The 23,562-nt window shown below is 42.6% G+C and overlaps 1 protein-coding gene across 4 annotated transcripts in view; it reads right to left on the bottom strand.

Moving 5' to 3' along the window:
• Nucleotides 1–23,562, bottom strand: part of Ccdc91 (coiled-coil domain containing 91) — a 168,236-nt gene that overhangs the window by 121,629 nt on the left and 23,045 nt on the right. For 3 of the 4 annotated variants that reach the window (XM_031383943.1, XM_031383939.1, XM_031383938.1), the window contains exons 2-3: nucleotides 14,117–14,160; nucleotides 11,607–11,685 (exon numbers count right to left, since the gene is read on the bottom strand). Coding sequence is in view for 2 of the 4 variants with exons in the window: in XM_031383939.1 (XP_031239799.1) it covers nucleotides 11,607–11,685; nucleotides 14,117–14,146 (109 nt within the window). In the remaining 2 variants the exon portion in view is untranslated. Of the gene's footprint in view, nucleotides 1–11,606; nucleotides 11,686–14,116; nucleotides 14,161–23,562 lie in introns of those variants that run through there. The other variant, XM_031383941.1, reaches the window with a different exon arrangement.

The following is a 23,562-nucleotide window of genomic DNA, read 5'->3' as shown; positions in this document are numbered from 1 at the left end:
CTACACCTCCTTCATCAACCTCAGGCTCTTATGTGAGTAAAGAACAGGGTAGGCCTGGCTACACACCTCCTTCATCAACCTCAGGCTCTTATGTGAGTAAAGAACAGGGTAGGCCTGGCTATACCTCCTTCATCCACACGGACCTCAAGATGAATGCAAGCTAAAAGCAGAACAGTGAGAGCCTGACCTGCAGCCAGCAAAGAAAATAGGTACAGGGATGGAGATGGGAAGTACTTTCCACTAAGTTCCAAGAGTGGATAATGTGAGACATGAAGACAGGCAGGGACAGAAAGGACAGGGGGGACAGCAAGGATGGAGGGGGGCAGCAGAGAACAGGAGGGGACAGCAAGGACGGGGGGGGACAGCAGAGATGAAAAGAGAAAGCAAAATAGAAATATCTCAATGGACAAGTCTCACCTCAGATTAAATGATGACAGGAGATCAGTGATTGGCAGATGGCTGTGTCCAGGTGACACATCCTTCCAGAAGTCCTGCTGCACTCAGCAAAAGGGCTTCACCTACTCGCCCTCACTCTGTCTTGCCCTCTGATAGGCTTCCCTGTTCCTTGTAGCTGCCTTGAAAGGAGCACTAGTTCCAAACCAGCAGGACCTCTGTGACCATTTAGTTTGGGCTATTTCTCTAGCACAAGCATGGCATAAGGCAGACAGAATTTTTATTCTCTGTTCTTTACCATCTTCCTGTGCTTAACACAACCTATGATTAAATGTGGGGCACCTTGCTTCAAATTGGAGAATAAATGGCAAGAATCTAAAATGATGGGGAGAAATAAAACCTGTGTCATCAACACACCCCCACAAACCAAACACTGTATTTCGATCAGAAGAACAAGGGTTTAAAAATGTTGAAGACTGATCCATTAGAGATGGGAACACCCAGTGAGATGTTTACTCAGTGAGATGCACAATTCTATTAGCAACAATTTCTTTCAGATAGAAATGAATGGTTTTGTGCTCGTTTTTAAGATAATGTTAAAAGTGACCTTTGACTAAGTCTGCTGAGGCCCTTGCTAACATGCACATGCTGCTGGACCATAAAAGGTGGCCACAAGGTTCTTGCCGACCTATGTGCCAGTCAGACACAAGTGGCATTTTCTCCAAATTGACAGAATCACTTTAAAAACCTTAAACAAATTTGTGTATGTGTGTTGTATATGTGATATGATGTTTGCAATGTGGGTGTGTACATGACACTAGTGTATAAGTGTAATGTATGAGATGTGTGTGTGTAATATGTATATATGTGATGTGTGTGATGTGTATGTGTGTGTTGTGTATGTGTAATATGTATATATGTGATGTGTGTGATGTGTATGTGTGTGTGTGAGATGTATGTGTGATGTATGTGTGATGTGTGGGGTGTGTGTGTGTGTGTGTGTATGTGTGAGAGAGATGTGTATATGTACATGTGAGCACCAGGGCAGAATAACTTCTTTACTACTATTCAGGTACAAAATGACTGAAACTTCACAGGGACAACACTTCTACAAAACTAAGCCTAGGTAAGGCTTTTACTACTTTTCCACAGTTCATATATATATATACATATACATACATACATATATATATATATATATATATACATACATACACACACACACACACACAAGTAGATTTCTGTTCTACTTTCTTAGTATCTTAGGCAGTTTCTGTGTTGCTTAACCTAAAATTACTTGGCATGGTCCAAAACAATCTATCTGAAGTTGTAGACAATAAAACTAGCCTTCATTACAGTCACCAAAACAAAACAAAAACCTCAAAATATTTTCCATGGTAATCAAAAGGAAGGGAGCTTTCAGTGCTAGGAACTGAACTGGGCTCCTTACCCATGCCTGGCCAGCACCCAGCACTGGGATACACGCCCAGCCCACTTTTTATTTTGAGACAGGGTCTCACTAAGTTGCTCAGGATGGCCTTGAACTAACCAACACTCCTTCCTCAATCTCTGGAGCAGCTGAGATTATAGGGCTGCACCACCAGGCCTGACTTCAGAAGTTATGTTAAAGCATTACCTCTTCACACCAGCCATGCTTCAATAACCAAAAAAACTATGTATTAGCTGCAAGGCAGGAAAATCAAGTAAATCAATACAGAAGTCAGAAGTGAGATTAAAAGGCTTCTACTAGGCCTAACAGCAATACTTAAATCAAGTGAGATTTTGTAACAGCATAGTTCATTTGATTTATTCAGAATAACATCGTAATTATAGGTACAAGCCCGCAATACACGTTACTAAAACACTCAGATGGATATCATAAAAACAGGTCAAATCAAAATCATCAAGATCATAGCTAAGTAGATGTTTTATAATTCAATATTTTAGAATCCACAAAAATGAGAGGAAAAAAGCTTTAAAATCAATCCCACAAACAACAAACACACTGACAGCTCTGAGGTTCTCACTGGAGACTGGAGCAGGCACAAGAAGTGAACATGCTCACAGCATGGTGGTGGCTTTGCTCAGGTGTGATGGGGGCTCTTCTCACACTTGGCTAATGTATCGATGGGATGCTGGGCAGTCATGAAGCAGACAGGGTGTTGGACAGATTAACCAAAGAGGAGACATGGGATGCGGGACAGATAACCAAACTAAGGAGACATGGAGGGACTATAGGATTACAGAACATCAAGAAATAAAACCAGCTCTCCAGTGGAAAGGCCAGAAGTACAGAATAGCAGACAGCAAGCTCTGATACTCTGAAATCATGCAGACCTCTGAGGCAGACAAAGAGGAACCTGAAATTTAACTCTACAGCACAAAGTAAGAGTTGATTTAAACCCACATCACCAAGAATGACATATGAAGGGCAACAATGGCCAGTTGGAGTCCTATATTTGTCAGGGTTCTCTAGAGAAGCAGAACTCGTGAAAAGAAAAAATATATATATATGGTGATTTATTAGAATGACTTACTGGCTGAGGTTCAGCTAATCCAACAAAGGCTGGCCGTAAACAGAAACCCTAAGATAAGAATCTAGTAGTTGCTGAGCCCACTAGGCTAAATGTCTCATATGGTCTTCAGTGGACTTTGGAACCTAAAGAAGGAGGTCCTAATGCCAGTGAAGGAATGGACTCGCTAGCAAAGTGGAGAGCAAGCAGGCAGAGAGCAAAGGCTTAGAGCAAAAGCTTCCTTCTTCCACATCCTTATGTAGGCTTTCAGCAGAAGTTGTGGCCCAGATTAAAGTCTTCCTGTCTCAAGATATGGGTTACAAGTGTGTATCTTCCTACTGCAAAGGTCTTGACTAGAAGTAGATCCACTCACTTCAAACCAAGCAAAATACATACATATATACATACATACATACATACATACATACATACATGCATACATACCTCACAGGTGTTATTATTTCTGGATATTAATTCATTCCATATTTGGTCAAGCAGACAATAAAGAATAGCAATCAAAGGCCCTGAAATCTAAGCTGGGCACATCTGCCAGAGGTGCACCAGCCAGCCAGCCAGCCGCACATGGCCCTCTCCTTTCCACCTTACGCCTTAAGAATTCTCACTACAGAAAACTTACTGCTCATCGCTTCTCAGCCTTTTAGCTAAGATCAAGTGCAGAAAACTTACTGCTCCTATAACTAGCTAGGTTGTATAAAGCCAATACCAGCATGCTGGGAACAAAGAAAACGAAGGACATTCTTCTGTCTAGTGCAATGGCCAGTCCTGCTCTCTGGAACTCATAACAGAAACTTTAGACCAAATGTGAAAATTACAATATATAAAACAGGGCCAGCTTCTCATAAGTTATTAGAAATTTCCAAGATAGCACTTGTATTTTAAGTGTGTATGTGTCTGGAACAAATGTTATTGTGACATTAGTGCCCCAACTCCTGGTCCAGGCACCACAATTCATCTAGGGTAAGCTTTGCAAATTACAGAGCTATAACCAGAAAAAATAAAATAATAAGTTCAAAACTCAGAGTCAGGAAGTATCCTTGAAGATCACCTGCATTTCAGTTTACACACTGGCTACAGAATTTCAGAGAAGCCATGGGTGAGTGCAGACAAAGGGTGGCTACTGTAGTAAACTCCAGCTGTCAGCTTGACACACCTGGGAAGAGGGAACACTGACTGGGGAATTCCCTCCTTTGAAGTGGCTTAGGAACAGGACTGCTAGGCATTTTCTTAACTGCTAATCAATGCAGGAGGACCCAGCCCAATTCTGTACCTGAACACTTGGGAGCAAATCAGTAAGCACCCTTCCTCCTCCATCTCTGCTTCAGTTCCTACCTTAAGTTCATACCCTGACTTCTCACCATAAGCCAAACAACCTTTTTCTCCCCAAGTTCCTTTTAGTTTCTCCCCAAGTTCCTTTTAGTTGTGGTGTTTGCCATAGCTAGAGAAAGCAGCAAAACTAGGGTAGCTGCACACACACACACACACACACACACACACACACACACACACACACACACACACACATATACACAGAGAGAAATTAAAAGTAAAGCCCAGTGTCCGACCTAACAAAATGTCTAAATGGATAACAGGCAGGGAGCAAAGAATGTTTTAAATGTTATCACTCTGCTGCCATCCAATCTGGGAGTCAAAACCAGTCCCTCCAAGTCAGACACTCATCCTCAATAAGTCAATTAAAAGAGCCAAACTAAAAGTATAAAGTAGAAAAGAAGGATATATTCGATAGGGCTACATTGGGAAGAGGGACAAAGTTTAACGAGAAGGCTAAATGCACATCTCTGCTGTTCTGGTCAAGGTGTGGCTCTGCCCAGGACTGCCTGCCACTATCTGGACTCCAGGTTCATCTGTCAGGTGGTCTGACAAGTTATTAGAACTGTGTGAAATCTCGTTCCAGGAAACAACCCTGCCCCCTTTTCCCTCCTCTCAGCATGAAATCCCTGGGAAAGCCTCATTTCTTCAGAGTCCATTATTTCACCATTCTCACAGTTAGACTAAGAGATTGGTGTCTCTCTAAAACACCGTCACATGCCAGCCAATCACACTGCCTGTAAGGCACAGGTATGTAAGCATGTAGGAAGGCACTTTCCAATCTTACCACAGATGTGGATCTCATCATTGAATCTTGTGTTTTTTACTACCATGTGCAAACGTACAAACCACATACAAAACAGTGTGTAGAATCAGGGTCCTGAGCCCATGAGATGTGTCACATAGATCCCCTTGGAAAGTGGGGCTAGTGGCAAGAGAGTTGGCAATTAATAAACGACCACTTTGCTGTTCTAGGCTTTCCTGGCCAGGAGAATGGAGAACGGAAAGACTGAACCATGAAATCAAAAAGGCATCTGTCTTCCAGGTTCCCCTCTGCCAAGGTCTTAAGAGGAATGTTTGAACTTTCCTGTTGGCTTTGTATGCAAATAGCTCCAGATGCGAAGGAACCACATCTAAGTCACTTGCTTCAGCATCTGCTGGTCCAATTCCCATTATTCCTTCTGCAGGGCTGGCCTGTGACAGACAGTTTAGTCTGCCCTCTTTATAAGTTGTTTTGAAGGAGCTAATTTGGATTAAAGTATCTATCTGGACCACTTGTTTTTCCTTTGATGGTCACTGAGTTCTAATGTGGTCTGTACAGTGCTGCAAGGAGCTCAGAAGCACTATTGGAAAGGACAGTACTCAAGGTTTGTGCCTCCCACCTCGCCTTCTACACAACTTATATCTGTACAGTCAAAAGCAGAAAGTGAACAGTCTTTTGCCTCTTAAAAATTGTGCCACCCACAGTGTACAAAACGGCTGCATAACAGTCTGACCTAGCACTCACTGCAGGCAACTACTATCACAGACATGATGCTGACACTAAATGTGCAAACTTTGCCCACTCTAGAAATGCATGTCATTCTATTGCAAACGACTAAATCGATGGTGAACACACAAACAACCCAGGTAAGCTCCATGGCTTCTGAAACTCTGCAAAAGGAGCTCCATGGCTTCTGAAACCCTGCAAAAGGAGGCACAAAAAAGAAAGTCTGTGGACTTCAAACCAAGACAAAGATTAACAACTGGCACCATCAAATATAAATGAGTCCTGAGTCCTTCTTTGTTTCACAAGAACTCAGACTGGGTACTCAGGCAGCACCATGAAGGAACAGGTCAAGACACACCCCATACGCCAGGGTTTCTGCATGTACACAAGCTTTCAGACTCACATGTGCAGGTCACATGCATGCGTCCATCAGTAGACAACCATCAATTTCAGGAGAATAAAGGAAGATTGCTCCTTTTATAGATGTTAACAAAGATAATTATTTTGCAACAAATTCAAAATATGATTTCTTAGTAACAAAATTTTAAGTTACTTTTCTAAAAATTATACTCCTATAAGCAGCCATCCTAAATGCTGCTGTATTATTTACCATACAAATCCTAAAATTATTTTCCCTCAGAAAAAGTGGTAGAAAAAAATAATAAGTAAAGTACAAAAAATAGGCCTGTGATGAATTAAAATGTGATCTAAATGTATTGTTTCTGTCATACAGGAGAAACAGAGAGGATGTGAGGAAAGATCAGCTACATAGCTATTCCATGCTTCCAGGCATTTGTGGCTACCACTGAGCACAATGTGCATGTAGGAGGCATGCTGCCGGAACACTCCTAAAAGTCAGGACAGCCTGCACAGGAAGGCTTTGTATTTCTCCCAAGGGGATCCAGAGATTGAACTCAGGTGTCAGAACAGGTGCCTGACTCAATGACCGGGTCACAGGCCCTGTGACTATTCTTCCCAGTCATTACTATCAGAACTGAAAGTCATCATTCAATGCAGACACACAAAATCCAGCCTCGTAGCAAGTACTCAAAGTTTCCAAATTCAACGTATTTTTGAAGCAAAGTTTAGTTTTCTGTTATTCTACCTTATCACTAAGACCATTTAATTATTCTCATGGATTGAAAATAGCCAAGAGGAGAAACCAGCAAGTAAATCCACCACACGGCACTGGCTTCATGTATCACTACCTAAGCGGTTGTAATGCCAAAGGATTTAAACCCATTTTCTGTAACACAGAGACTAAAACAGGCGTGTAAAGACAAGTTATGGATAAAATTATGGTTAAAATCAGAGTTAACAACCATCCTGCACTGTTGCAAATTAGCAAAAGGTGGAAGGAACCCAAGTGTCCACATACATGAGTAAAATGAAGGATATTAGGATTCAAAGAGACATGACAACAGTGAAACTGTAGGGTGTCATTCTAACTGAAGGGAAGCACAAGACTGTGGCAGTCAGCCATGAATACACCTAGAGTATTCAAATCCCAAAACAAAGCACAGTAGTGGTTACCAGAAATGAAGGCAATGGGAGGGGAAGCCATTGGTGTCCGATCGTATGAAGTTTCAATTGTAGAGGATATGGTATTAATGGATACACTAAAATAACAAAGATGGCAAGTCTTACCATTATTGTAAAAACATGAATTAGGATATACTAAGCACCAAACAAGTGGTACAAAAATAACATTATGACAGTGTTTCAGAAGTAGAACCCATCAGAAAATTCAATACTTTCCTCCTCCTTTTTTATTCTCCTACTCCCCAGTCTTTCCCCTCACCTCCCCTCTCCCCAAGATCCACTCACCTCCAATTTCCCTCAGGGACATCAACTAAACACAGCAAAAACATGCTACATACAATAAGACCAGGCACATACCAACACATCAAGGCTGGATAAGGCAAACCAGTAGGGGAAAAAAGACCCCAAGAGTAGGCAAGAGTCAGGGACAGCCTTAGCTCCCACTGTTAAGGAGTCCCACAAGAATGCCAAACTACTCAGCCATAACACATAAGAAGAGGAACTAAGTCAGTCCAAAGGCTCCCTGATCTCTGCAAGCCCCCATGAGTCCAGGTCAGTTGATCTCTCAACACCTTTTTCCTAAAGAAAACTTAAACCCAGATGAGCAGATGGCCAGTGGGGCATCAGGAAGAAGCAAATGGGGTGGTAGCACAGGCTATCCACATCAGTTTAGCTGTCTAAACTGTCTAGCAGGGTGAAGCTAGAAACCTGCCACAAGGAAGGCTGCATTTCTCCTGCATGCTCACTGGAATAAAGTAATAGCTTCCAGGCTGTGGCAGCAGTAAGAGGAGGGCCATCATTTCATGTTCAGCATCTTCACATGTATTCTCCAATTCCCATAACATGCTATAATTATGAATTATGTGTTTTGCGTTATGTGACAGTTAATCTTTGTTGTCAACCTGATGAGATTTAGAACCACAGAGGAGACACATTTCTGGGTGAAGGGTTTCCAGAAGGTTTAACCAAGGAGCAAAGACTCATCCTACATGAGGACAGGGCAGGGTAGAATGGTGCCATCCCATGGATGGGTGGATGGCCCATTCTGAATAGAAAGGAAAAGTGAGCTGAACATCAGCATTCACCTTTCTCTGCTTCCTGCACAAGGATGACCTGTGACAGCCGCAGCATACTCTGGTCAGCACACCTTCACCACAATGGGCTGGATCCCCTCAAGTCATGGACCAAGATGGGCCCTTCCTCTCTCAAATAGATTTTTACCAGCTATCTGATCACAGGAAAAGTAACCAAGAAGGTCAGAGGCTGCACAGGAATGAACAAACCCAGAGTGTGTACAGAGGATAGTGCACACCTTGTCACCCCTCCATCTCACTGACAGTGGGGCCTTCAGTGAGCACTTACATAGAAGACACAGGTACTGAGATACTGTCCTGAGGTACTGAGAATGCTCTCTTCACCCCAAAGAACCACAGGCTATAACCATACATGTGGGTGGAGAGAGACATTAATTATCCCCACATGGAGCTGAGAAGCAGTCATCTAGCTTGTCTTAAAGCGGTACTCTCAGTATAATACTACACCTCTTATGCTCACTGCCTAACAAAATTTATATCTTGACCCTAAAAATTAACCTTTCCATACTCCCCCCCTCCAGAATAATTAAAACTTAAACAGAATGTTTGAGTTATCTTCCAAGATATGTCCTTGAAGACATATTTTCTGTGTAGATGACAGACAAGTATAAGGTAGAAGGGACCATCATGCCTAGTAACCAGTTCACATGACCATCCTGGAAATGATCTCCACATAGACCAGATAAATCTTGGATCCTGGATCTACCTACCTGAATCCAGCAGCCAGAGGAAGACAGATGTACAAAGAAGAAGAGAGAAAGACAGACAGACATGGCTTTAAGGACAGCCTGTAGCCAGGTCTGCTAGTGTCTATTTCTCCAAACACATAAGAAAACCTAGAAGAACACCATCGTCAGATCTGGGGTTTTGGGGGACGTGAAGGAAAGAGTGAAGTGGGTTGAAAGAGAGGTTGCTGGCTCACTGGCCTATACACAGTCTGCACCAGTGACACAAGCTTCTTGGGAACTGCCTCTCACACCCAGGCACTAAGGGAGCCCCCCTCCCTCACCTCACAGAATTCTGCCTCACCTACTGCTTCCATTCCCTGACTGTGAGCATCCAAAAGAAACCATCAAACTGACTGTGTTTGGGAGACTGTGTTGCCAGCAGCAGTGGATAAGAGCTCCTCTTCCTTCATATCCACTCCAGCATCCCTGCCTGGTATCTCATACAAACACAACTACTGCCGTCACACTGCCGTCAACAGGAAACCTTCCCAGCCAGGAACTCCAGCTCTGAGCTTTCCCATGGGCTTCTGGCTCCTCAGATACATAGGCTGAAGAGATTCCACATGGTCACCCTGTCAGAGATCCAACCCACCCTATTTCTGCTCACAGCCACATTCTATCAGAGCCAAGACTTGATCCTAAAAACTCAACTCCACCCCTTATGTCATGAGCACATCCCATTAGGTTTTCCTGCTGACAGGTTTTCAGACGTTTGAGATACTGAAAAGGAACAAAATGGTCAGGAAGACTAGAAAGAACAGATCTCATCCCTGTACACCCCCATCTTTAACAAGCTAAACAATCTTAAGTCATAATTTCCTCATCTGTTTAACAGAAAGAGGATAGTTAATAGCCCACCTTCTGATAAAGAGCAGACAGCAGAGGCATCCTGAGCCACTGGATAAATGCAGGGGTCACACTGACTCTTCCTACTGATTCAGTTACTAGTCACAGAAATTGTGAGTCTGTACTGAGGGCGTCAATACCCTACACACAGCACTTAGTACTGAACCAGAACCATGGGGAGGCTGGAGAAGCTCTGGGATTAAAAGTACTTGCTGTTCTTCTACAGGACTGTCTGTAGCCACAGCACTGGGGAACCTGGCAAACTCTTCTTGTCCCCAAGGACACCAACACACACGTGCACAAACATACATTCAGACAGCATACACATAAAAAGGAAATCTTAAAATGAGAAAGATATACCCATGACAAGGCAAACACAATGCCTAACCCCACACAACTGAAGTATCAAACATTGAAAGTATGATAATGGGCGTAGAGACATGGGAAGAAGAACCTGAAAATCTTCATGGGAAAAGAAATACTAATGCAAGAAGCATTTCAAACCAGAAGTCAGAATGCTGAAGGGGTAGAAGAAGGCAGACATGGGGTGCCAGAAGACAAAACTAGCCTCAAAATTCTTTTTTTTTTTTCTATACATATTTTTTGTCCTTTTCTTACCTTTTTTTTAACATGCAAAGTGTCAACTTTCCTTATGGTATACTTACTAGCTTTTATATAACCCTTTCCTCCAACCCCCTAACACTGTACTGCCTGCTCCACCCAAGTGCAAGCTCATCCACTCGCAGCACCTCCCCTCCCCACTATCGAATCACATGTGCTCCAGGACCCTCTTGACCACTCTTCATTCCAGTTCTCTCCATCAACACTCCTCAGTCCCAGGAACATGCCCATATATGAAAGTCAGAAGCTGAGATACACGTATGACAAAATACATGCATGACTGTCTGAGCCCAGCTCACTTCATACTTAACAGTTCCATCCATCTACAAACTTTGTAACTCCATTTTTTATAACTGATCAAATCCCAATGTGCATATGTATGTTTTCATATCTCTGTTGACAGCATCTATTCCTTGCTTCTGGGAGGAGTAGCATTGAACATGGCTGTGCAGGCATCTCTGTAGTGAGGTACCAAGCCTGTTAGGCGCATACCCAGGAGCAGTACCAGCACTGGGTGAGAACTCTTTCCTCAGCATTCAATGTCATTATTTCCTAGATGCAGGCATTCTAACAGGGATAAGGGGAAGCCTCAGAGTGATGCTATGTGCATTCCAAGATGCACTTTTTGAAAATATTTATTGGCCAACTATTATTTTTAATTTATAACACTTCTGATTTTACTATAAAGAAATGTCTACATTTAAATAATAAATTTTTTTAGATGTAGAACGTGCAAATAACCCAAGGCGCTTCTTGATAGCTTCCTAGACCAAGAAATTTGAACAATGTATGTTGTACTTAAGGTTCATTCACTCTCAATCTCCTCTTAAAAGCAGTCTCACACTAGCACAGTGTATGCAATGCAATTCATGCTCTGAAAAAAAGAAAATCTGGATTCAGAGTGAATGGAGGACACTACATTTTTCAAGTCAGAAAAAAAGTAAATTTAAAAAAAGTGAGAAGTAGGTTTTGAAAACAGCAAAAACATGTTACATAGAGAGAAAAGATCCCTGTGATTAGGAGGTGGTAGTACCTGCAGGAAAGGTGGCCCAGGGGACAGCAGGAGACACTGCTTGGTTTCCGCCTTGCTCACCATCAAAGGTCTCTGCAGCCTGGAAGACAAGGCAAGACAACCTTAAAAGACCTAAAGGGCTGGACTTTACATGAGGTGTCACACACTCAGCCCACAGGTCCTCTGTGACATGCCTCTCACTCACATTCTCTCTGAATAGCCCACTGCCAACCTCTGCACCGTTCTCCACAGACAGTGCCCAGACCCCAGTTCTCAGGTGAGCAATTCCCTTCCTTATCCCAATAACCTCCTGTCAATCAAATGTGTACTTCAGGTATCTGTCACCATGCTTTCACTTGTTAACTTTATTTCAACTACTCTACTCTAACTCACCACAACATTTATTATTTATTCATCTCTGTAATTTTTTCTTTAAAAACAGACTGAGCCAATCTTTAATTTTAAAAGATCACTTAGGTTAGCATAGTCTTAGAGACTACTCTAAGTGAGCACTGAGCCTGACTTCTTAAACAATCTACTCTGGATTCACGAGCATTGAGCATTAGAGAGCTCCAAAAGTTCTCTGTGTCTTGGGTAAACTGTCAGAGCATTAACTTCACAGTGTGAAGTCCCACTGTGCATGGAGTCGGCAAACAAGGAGTCAAAGGGCACAGCGGCAGAAGATGAGGCTGTGCCGCCCACTAGCTGTGGAGATGAGCACACTGTAGTTAAACACAGGACCAAGACCTTCCACTCCTCCCTAGCAGAACTGAAAAGGAAGCAGGTGAGCACCATGAAGCCATCATGCTGGCCAGTGCTGGGTCTGGTAAGGAAAGGACCAACCCCATTCTGAAGAGATGCTGGACTCAGCACAACTGTAGTGCTGCTATGGATCTGTGATGGTTTAGAGACATGAGAGTGTGCTTGAATGGGGCCCTTAACAGCTTCCAAACACCACTGCAAGCTACATGACAGCATGAAACTCATCTTGTCATCAGTGTCAATGAATTTTCACAAATGTTTAAATGTTTCATTTCAGTAACATGAAAAAGATTCAAAACACAAAATACTAAATAAAAGTATGAAATACTTAAATGAGCTTAAAAATTTTTTTTTGGATAAAATGTAGAATACATGTATGTCAATACTGCCTGCATGTACAGGGAGAACATGTGTGTCTATAGCAGCTGCCTGCACATGGAGAACATGTATGTCTATAGCAGCTGCATGCACATGGAGAACATATATGTCTATAGCAGCTGCCTGCACATGGAGAACATGTGTGTCTGTAGTAGCTGCTTGCACATGGAGAACATGTGTGTCTATAGCAGCTGCCTGCACATGGAGAACATGTGTGTCTGTAGCAGCTGCCTGCACATGGAGAACATGTGTGTCTATGGCAGCTGCCTGCATATGGAGAACTTGTACATCTATAGCAATTGCCTACACATGGAGAACATGTATATGGAGAACCACACTGACTCCCTGTACACTGACAGCTATGAAAAACAGACAGAACATGACCTGCTGCTGAAAGAACCACATTATTCCTCCTTGAATACTGCCCTGCTTCTCCTGTTAACATTAATTATGCTCCCTAACTTTTTTACCAAATCCAAACTAGATGAACATCTAAAAGAAAAAAAAATAGGATGAGGAGGAGAAGGAAAAAGAAAGTCTTCCTGCGCACTGCGGGTGGCTCCAGGGCTTGAGCCCTGGCATCCCAACTCTTAATCCAGAGATTTTCCTGCAAGACTATACTGGCTCCATAAAAATAACTGGGTTATAAAATATTTCAATAAAGTGAGCACACATTGGAAAGGACTAAGAAAAAGACTGCATTTGCAGCTAGCAATGGCACTTCCAGAATGCCACCCAAACCTGAGAGAACACTGTGACAGCACACAAGTGTCATCACAGATGGGAACAGTCGTGACAGCATCTAACTCCCATTTTTCAGCACATCAGCATTTTCTAAAGATGTGCCCTTAGTCCAATCCATGGCTGACAATCTCAGAAACTCCCTGATGCTTCACCAGCCACAATAAATTATCCAAGTTAAACCATTCCTATGGTGGCAATATCAAAGCTTCAACAACAATCTACCTCAATGTTTAGATAGATGATATTTCTTAATTTTCCTTGATTTTAATCTTTGTTTCAGAATTACATCGAAGTGATTCAAAATAGATCCTGTGGGTAGGGACAACAGCTCAGTTGGTAAACTGTTTGCCTTGCCAACACAGGACCAGAATTTACTCACCAGGAACCACTTTTAAAAATCTGGGCAATGGTGGCATGCATTTGTAACCCCAGGGCTAGGAAAGCCAATCTGAGGCTGGCTAGCCAGCCAATACAGCCTGCTTGACAAGTTCCATGCCAGTGAAAAACCTTGCCCCCCCCCAAAAAAAAAAGTGAACAGGTCCAAATATGAGACATAGGATTTCCTCTGGCCTCTAGATACACACACACATGCACACACTTTTCTAACAGTTCACTGCTACCCTGAACTAACAACAGACAGCACCTACCTCAAAGCCACCAAAGTCATCATCATCCATTCTTTAAGCTGCACCTGAAACACAGAACAGCTGAGATGAGCCACATGCATCAGAGCAGACCTGTGACTTAAAGGAAGGCAGTGAGTTGTAAATTAAAACTACTCTATCTGGATTGTGAAATTATTAGGCTTTCTTAAACTGTATGTGTCCATTTTTATCATTTAAAAAAAATCTGGTAATTGGTTTTTACTTTCTGACAAAAATTAACAATTTCTGGAACTTTTTCAGTAACCATGTATTTTGCCATTTTCTGTTGAGACTCCAGGAGTGGAAAAATATTCTTTTACATTTTAATTTGCTTTTCCCAAAGTGGCGCTAGGGCCCCATCAGTAATGCTTCCTGCTTTCCGCATCTACCCCTCAGCTGTCTGGCAACATCAGCACAAACTCCAGCTAAGAACAGGACTGTGGTGAATTTTTGGAAATCTGTCCCCACCACAAAGGTTCTTCCCTCGGTTTCATGGCCGGGCTGAGTTAGATTTTCAAAATTGATCAGCATTTTTGAGCTGTGGCCACGACTTCTGGAGCATTTGATATGTGTATTTTTAGCTAAAACTGCTTTGCACTTTTGGAAAAATGTGGAGCAAGTTACTGGGCTGATCAAGGTAAATCAAGTTGTGTGTTCATGAAAGACAAGGCAAAAACATGAGAACATCCAGAACTGCTCATGTCCTTGCTCTCAAGGTAGGAGAGAGACAAGCTTCAGCAAGGCATGCACTGTGTCACAGCCTCAGACCACAAGGAAGGAACAGCCTGGGAAGGTGAGGGGCAGCAGTGGTGTGTATTAACATTCTCTCCCTGCAGCTCAAGATGGGAAAGCAGAAACCACACATGCAAGGTCGCCAGCAGTCATGTTCCATGTCTTGAGAAACACACAGCAACACCTCCATCAAGAAAACACCACACACTTCACAAACGTAACAGCAAAGAAATGCACGGATCGCAGATTGTTTTCACTAGGCCAAGCAGATTTATTTGCACAAAAAGTAGACGGGACAAAGAATGTGTGTGCATGGAAATAAGATCAAGTTTATAAATAGCACTGAGTTACTAGAACTGCTAACACAGAAGGGACAGCAGCTCTGTTGCCACTCATTTAGTCTAGTAACACTCCTCAAAAGATGTATTTCTGTGCCAGGCAGTGGTGGCGCACGCCTTTATTTAATCTCAGCACTTGGGAGGCAGAGGCAGGCGGATTTCTGAGTTCTAGGCCAGCCTGGTCTACAGAGTGACTTCCAAGACAGCCAAGGCTCAAAGAGAAACCCTGTCTCAAAAAAACAAAAACAAAAACAAAAACAAAAAAGATGTACTCCTGTTTACAAATTTAGAAATTAAAGCTAAGCTAGCCATCTCTATGCAGCTATTTATATTTTATAGAAAATATAAAATGGTCTTCCAGGAACTGTCGATGATGGTTATTCTGAAATGAAGTCACATTCACTGTGTCTCCACTGAAGAGAATTCTGCTATGATTTCATCTGTTGGGAAGAAACTATTGGAAAAGATGCTATGTATCCTAAAAGAGTCAAGCTGTAAACACCACGCTGTCCTTCCACATGGGTACTACAACCTCCAGAGCCAATAACTATTTTTAGCATCTGTGAACCCCGCTGTACTCTGTGTACGGTGTTCATTTCAAAGGCATAGTTTTCAGAGTTAAGGCTACCGTGTTTTCACAAGGCACATCCTGACATGGGATGGGAAGGGTGCCAGCAAGTAGAAAACATAAGCACACAGCATGTTCGCCTGTGGTAAGAAAGCAGATTCCTAAGTTCTGATTGAGCTGTGCAAATCAGCAGAGCAGCGACCATGGATACTCTAGGTTCCAGCAAGTCAAAGTAAAACACAGTAGAGTTCCTCTTCCAGACTGTCAAAAAGTAAATGTGTCCTGGATAGCTTAAGAGATGGTGCTACAGAAATGTTATTTTAAAGCCTTTCTACAAATAATCTAGATTTGAATCCTATGATAGTGTCCTTCTGCATATATAAGAGACTAAAGAAAACAGATGTTTTTGCTGCTGATTATGTGTACATTTTGTGGTTTTGGTTTTGTTTGTTGTTGTGTTTTTTGGTGTTTGGGGTTTTTTTGTTTTTTTGGAACAGGGTCTCACTATATAGCCCTTGATGGTCTGTAACTTGCTATGTAGAACAGGCTGTCTTCAAATTCACAGAGATCTTTTTGTCTCTGCCTCCTGAGTGCTAGAATTAAAGGCTTGAGCCACCAAGCCTGACCTCAACAGCACTGGTTTTTATAACCTAATGTTACAGGGCCACACAAGTATAAGAACCATTGTTTAGATTCCCCGGAATCTGCATAGAAACTAAACATATAAAAAGTCTTCTGTAATCCCAAAACTTGAGAGTAGATAGTATCCTGGGGCAAGGAGGCCAGCTAGACTAGTCGAATCATCCTGCTCTGGCTTCATCAAGAGAATATACCTCAAAAAATACAGAGTGATCAAAAATGATGCCCAACATTTACTTTGGGCTTCCATACCCCTACCCACACATGAATACATAAACATGCAGCCTGCAACACATAAACATACAAAAAGAATTCATTTAAAAGATAAGAATTAATTTTTAAAAAGGTGTTACCACAAAGGTGGCTTCTCCGAGGACTCTCACTTGAATACACTTGAATCTTGGCTGTACTCAGGGTGGTTCTGGTAGGGCTTTGTGGAGTTTCTGCAACTCTGAGTTATAGCCATGAGACTCACATCAGTTACCAGGATGGGCCAACACCAAGTAGCACCTAAGTCACAAAGTGAGGAGACTCGGGAAGGGTGGGACTGTCTGATCACAACTACATTCTGCTAGCTTAGGGACCCAGACTAAAGGTTTTCAGAGTATCTAGGTTCTACAGTCCCAGACCTTCTCATGTAAACTAGCCTGCCCGGTTGCTTTACCATTTTAACTCCATTCTCTGCCATCCTCAGTACTGACAACAAAGCTGGTTGGAGGAAACTAGACAAGAAGTGAGACATGGACACAGGGAGCGTGACACACCCTCAGGAGCTACTCCATAGTTGCCAGTCTCTGTCCTCAAGGCACACAAATACAAACAATGTAAAAATTCCTGCAGAGAAAACTATCCAGTGGTGGGGGAATGACTTCAAAGGGGACCTATCTAGTGGGAATACCAGGGCATACTTCAAGTACAGGGGACCTTTGAGACAGACTGAAGGGACTGGACAGAAACCTCACATATTAAAGTTTAAGTTTTAAATGTACATTTTTTCAAAGTTTCCACTGAAAAGTCTTCTTAAAATGACAAAAAAGTTAATTAATTAATTAAAATGCTTCTGCTAGCTCCTAAATACAAACAAAGTTTAAAAAGCATATAAGGTAAAGGAGAAGTACAAAGCAACTGAGGGGATACCAATTCGTGAAGGAAGCCCAGCCCATATCCCTCATGGAATCCATGGAAGGCTCAAGAATGGGCAACTAGCAGTTGGGTAAAGGTGAGACTAAAAATCCAACCAGAGTCAAGACTGTCCCTCAATCCCCTCCCAAAACCCACACAGCCAATCACTTCCAGCTCTTTGCCCCTGTGACAGAAGATGTGAGAGCAGGAAGCACCACCCACAGAGCAGGGAGCACAGCCCAGCTGAATAAACTCCAGCTCAAGTGAGACTGCTCCTCTTGCTTGTCCAGGCTCTCAGGTGCTCCTCCAATAAACAGTACCCAGAGGCATTGTGTTTCCCATTAACTCCTGATCTCATTAAAGGACAGACTGGCATAAAGGCTAAAAGGAAGGAAGGGTAGTATCCAGATGCCTGGGTTCAAATTACAGGTCTGACAAGTACTGCACTACAGCAGACATGTAACTTAAACATTTTTGTTACTCCAGAGGTCACTGAAGAGATTAAACATGCTAAAATAGAAATGAAATGCTTGGAATAGGAGCCCATCCCTACACACTCTATCTGTACAGATTCACCATCAGTGCCTCTGTCCCACAGACTGTGGTGTTTTGAATGAAAATAGCCTACATAAGGCTCATAGGAAAGCAACAATTAGTAGGTGTGGCCTTGTTGGTGTAAGTGTGTCACCAGGAGTGGGCTTTAAGGTTTCAGAAGCTCAAGCCAGGCCAGGTGCCTGAGAACCCAGATAAACAACTCTCAGAACCTCTCCAGCACACGGCCATGCTTTCTGCCATGACCAGAATGAACTAACCTTCTGCACTGAAAGCCAGTCATTTCCTTAAAAAGGAAACTCTTATACAGGCAACTCTTATAACGGAGTTGCCATGGCCATGGAGTCTCTTCACAACAGGAAAACCCTTAAAACACTTATCAACAGGATTTCCAGGATACTTGGGAATAACAGCTAGGACACAGAGACCAGACAACCGGTGGAGAAAGAGCAACTCCTAAGCACACACGGTATCCTCAGAGAGCTAACAGCAGGACATACACCACTGAACTAAGTACAGGACATCCTAAGCCTGTGAGGGAGGAGAGGGGGAGGGAGAAGGTAAGACTGGAAAGTCTTACACATTTAAACTATTATTGATGAAATAAAGAATTGTGGGATGGAAAAATGAAGCATATACAAGAAAATGGAAAATGAGTGAAATATAAGAAAGTTTCAGATCAAGCTATGTGATATCTAATCAATCACTAGGAATTCTTTAAAGAACACAGAGAACACAGAAATCATCAGCAAAGTAATTAAAAAAACAAAACATTCTTTATAAGACTACAGTGGGCCTCTGGAAGGTGAGGCAGGCTCCATGTAAACATGAAGGCTTCATGCAACCTCAAGAAGGCAGAGGGCACTGGGGAGGGGCTTCTGAAACTCAGAGTGGAAATGACATGCACCACAGAGTTCTATAACAAGCCAGAGGAATAAATCATTGAGTTCAGGAAAGAATAAAGTCATATCCACAGCCACAAGATCTAACACGAGCTTTTCTTCTTACAAATGTCTTGTGGAGCTGGGGAGGAGCCAATGGCAAAGTGTTGGCCCAGCATGCACAAGGTCCTTGGTTCTGGCTTCAAAACCCCCAGCGCCATAAAAAAGACAAAAAACAACTGTGGAAGACAGAAGACATGAGATTGGAAAGAAAGTCCATCTCTCAGACAGGTAAACTGCCTCCATGTCAGGAAGGGCCAGGAAGACTGGACACAGTCAGAAGGTTCCTAGGAGATATGTTCAAGTGAAAGAAATTGACAGACCCTTAATGGCTTATCATCCTGAGTGGAATTTTCAACAGTGGGAAGGAAGTTTAGAGCTATGTTAGTGGGTACAATGCTAGCCAACTGAAAACAGAAACCAACATACTGGACAAGAAGAGTAAACACCCATTCCTGTACTGAACATATATAACTGCAAAAATGCAAACACCGAGTAGCTGTACCAAAATCCCCATGTGACTATGGAGGCAGAGGCAGAGGCTGGGGATGGAGGGCACAGGTCTTCAGTGGGATTCACAATGCAGCAATCATAAGCATGGAGTTTAGATACACTCATCTCAACACCTGCCCCTGCCACGAGTGGCCGTTGTTTCACAGAAAAATACCTTTTACAACTTTCAATTATGGGCAGAAAAACAAACTGTTACTATTCAATATATCTCGTATTTCCATCAAAATATGTTCTCTTAGACACTAAAGACAAGCATAAATGCTTTAAAATAGCATTTTACCAGAAATGAAAGTGGACTTCTTTTATATTCCCATGCTATACTCTCCCACATTTCAAGTATTTACACACAAATAAACTATGTCTCTGACATCAAAGCAGCTCAAAAGCAAAGCTAACAATCAGAAAGTCGAACAGAGAAAGAGCCTTCGGAGAAGGAAATGTGGGTTACTGTCTCAGTTCTGCAGAACATGGGCCACTGAGCACCAAATGAAGTCACTGCCCAACTGGAAAAGGCTGGCCACCTGCCTCAAGGGCCACCCATCTCACTGGCCACACCTCCTCGCCAACCACACCCCTCAATGGCTACCCACCTCACTGGCCACCGGCCTCATTGGCCACACCCCCGCCTTGCCAACTCAGGGAGCCAGTTTTTCTCTTTGGCACTGAGTTTCCAGTGAATGCAGGTGCAGAAGAGGAAGCACTAATGAACATGGTCGTGACAGAGCCTATGGTGTTGCAAGTCTCTCTTGTGAGATCAGGATGGGATGGCCGTCTCAGCTAGAGGATACCCTTGTCCTATTTCTGTAAGAAACCTGAGGTAGTGTGGAGAGTGTGGGCCACAGCCTTTGCTTCTTAGGAAGCTACAAAGGAAGCTAACATGTTTAGATATTTAAATATTTAGGCTAGCTACAGCTTAATATTTTTTACATGTAGTAAAATTGAAGATCTAATATGGATGTTTTCCCCCATTTCTTTACTATAAACTAACACCTTTCTTCATTAACCTGTTACTATCTTTATCATACAACATTTATTTTGGAACATAAATATGTGTGTGTGTGTTTCTAGCTACAGAATTAGTATGATGGACATGACACCCAGGCAGCACTGAGCAGTCCTACCCTGAGCCTCGCAAGTGTCACTAAGGTACACTCTGGCTTATCAGTGACGCTTGTTATTCTCCCTAAAGGACTTACGTACATCTCCTGTCAGGTTTACTCCTGATGCCCTACAGTTCTAGTGTCTCCTTTTACATTATGTAGCAAGCTGTTTTACCTCCATCTTTCTTTGGTAAACTCTTGTTGGTAATAATTTATCTCTACATTCTTTCATGTTAATTTTATATGCAAATGATCATTTTGTCTCCAAACAGCAAGCTTTCTTTCCCTGTTACACCTGCTACCACCTTGGTTCTGTTCCTCTTGTCACTGAACATGGCCATGTTCCCCACTGCTGCAGCAGGCACATGACACCATGTGGCAGGCTGTACTTGCTGAAGACAATCCCATGCATCCTTCTAAAAATGGACACCAGCACCATCCTCTCTCCTGACCCTGGCCACCTTAACCAACTGGAGGACAGCCAAGCACCACTCTGTGCGGGAATGCAGTCTCCTCTGGCATCAGCTCCACATCTCTTGCCTTTGGAATACAGATGCCAGGATACAGAAAGACCACACAAGCCTACACAAAGTCCATTTGGAGAAGCTTTCCGACTGACTGCCAACCACTGGCATCAGATCACTAGATTTGAATGATCGAACATAATTTCAGATGATTCCAGATGATAGCAAACCACCTCCAGTGACAGATCATCCCAGCTGAAGATCGAAAAACTGAACACATTTTCTACAGCCAACTCCCTGACTTCACAGTCCTTGGTAGTGAATGTTGTTTACACCATATATTAAATCGGGTGTGACTTTACCATTCCTGGTTACAGGGAACTTCTAACATTTCCCCAAATAGGAAGGAAGCCTGCTGACAATAGTTTGATTGGTTCCTAAGGACAACAGGGATCCCTACTTCCTTCATTTGCTAAGCATCATCACCAGGAATTCATGCTGCTTATCAAGTGAGACTGTCACAAAGCTGTTCTTTAAGTTTCTGTCACTTGGGAGTTATGGGTCACGTGATATAGGTGCCCTGGTACACCTGGGATGACCCATCTGGTGACAGGACTGTCCTTACATGTTTTAGTTCTCTGATGTGACCAGTTAGGTGGGATGAGTATGAGCAGGGTTTCCTAAGTGGTTCTAATTCCCTAATGTGATCAGTCTGTTTTAGAAACACCAGTCATCTGGAAGAAGAAAAGGTATGCCCATTTCACGACATAAATTATCTTGAGGTTTAAAAAATAGTGGTAGGAAGGGCTAGAGGGATGGCTCTGTGGTTAAGAGCACTGGTTGCTCTCACAGCGACCCAGGTTCAGTTCCCAGCACCTACATGATGGCTCACAACTGCCTGTAGCTCCAGTTCCCAGTGATCCAACAGGCTCTCCTATAATGCAGCAGGACTCAGTGTTTACATTCAGTGTTTGTGCAAATGCTTGCACATACATGTGGATGCCACAGCACAAGTGTGGAGGTCAGAAGAAACAATAGAGGAGCTAGTTCTCCCCCCTCCACCATGTCAGTTTCAGGCTTCAAACTCATCAGCAAGCACCTTTACCTAAGCCTCCTTGCCAACCTAAAAAAAATTTCAATGTAAGCAATTTGAAAAAACAATGTAATGAGAGATAGCATGCAAAAGGGAAAACAAGAAAGAGAAAAACTAAGAAAGAGCAAAATGAAAATTGCCAATGATTCAAAAATGTAAAAGAAATTATTATGGAGCCATCTGTAAAGTTCACACAGCAGGAGAAAAGTAAACACAGAAACACAGTGTATCAAAACTGAAGCACACACATACAAAAGATGTACACACTCATACACACACACATGCTCACACTGGTGAAGGCACATACACATGCATATAAGAGATGCACGTACACAAACAGACACACACACATGCTCACACAGGCTAAGGTACACACACATGCAAGAGATGTGTACACACATACACACATACACACACCATGTGTACACACACATACTGAGATAGACAAAGGCACACATATATGCATATATGAGAAGTACACACACATGTGTGTACATACATGCTCATACAGGCAAAGGCACGCAAACATGCATACAAGAGATACAACACACGTGTACATACATGCTCATACAGGCAAAGGCATTCACTCATGCATACATGAGAGGCACAACACACACATGTCCACACATGCATAAGAGATGGACACACACATATACACATGCTCATACAGATGAAGGCATGCACAAATGCACATAAGAGATGCTCACAAATATACATGTGCACACACATGCTGACACATGCACACATACACACACATACCTGGTACTTAAAGGGAGAAAAAGAAAACGAAAAGCATCCATTTCTGGGCTTCTAGACACTGCCAGAAAATCAACCATGCTGTAATTAAAATTCCAAAAAGAGAAGGCATTGAGAACGGGATGAAGAAATGGCTGAAAATCAGACGGCCAAAATCCTCTCAGGACTAATAACCAAGTACAAATCAAAGACAGCCATACAACCCCACAAAATGCACACTGCACACGCTCATCAGCCTAGCACAACACAATGAACCCAAAACGCACAGCGTGACAGAGGGTGTGAGGTGTCCAGACCTTCCTAAACAGGGTCTCCCTCTCATCCCATCCCCCTCCAGAAACATTTCCGTTACTTAATTCTCATACATTTGTGTGGACTTCAAGAGTAAAAATGTTAATCATCAAGTGAGTGAATAAATAATACAAGCTAAAATCTCCTGGAATTGCCTGGTTGGTGCCAACCTCTGGACTTAAGACATACACCACTAGGCTAACTGGCCCAGAGAATTTTGAATCCAAATATTAACACTGTACACATACCTGAGGCATAATTACAACTGTCTTACCACATTCTTCCCACAAAAAAAAATAAGTTTCCTAAATTTCGCTTTCAATGTTGTCAACACTTTGTC

Source organism: Mastomys coucha, unplaced genomic scaffold, assembly GCF_008632895.1.
Source record: "Mastomys coucha isolate ucsf_1 unplaced genomic scaffold, UCSF_Mcou_1 pScaffold20, whole genome shotgun sequence".
Taxonomy (NCBI): Eukaryota; Metazoa; Chordata; class Mammalia; order Rodentia; family Muridae; genus Mastomys; species Mastomys coucha.
The sequence above is the reverse complement of the archived record's forward strand: the minus strand, read 5'-3'. Positions and strand labels throughout refer to the sequence as shown.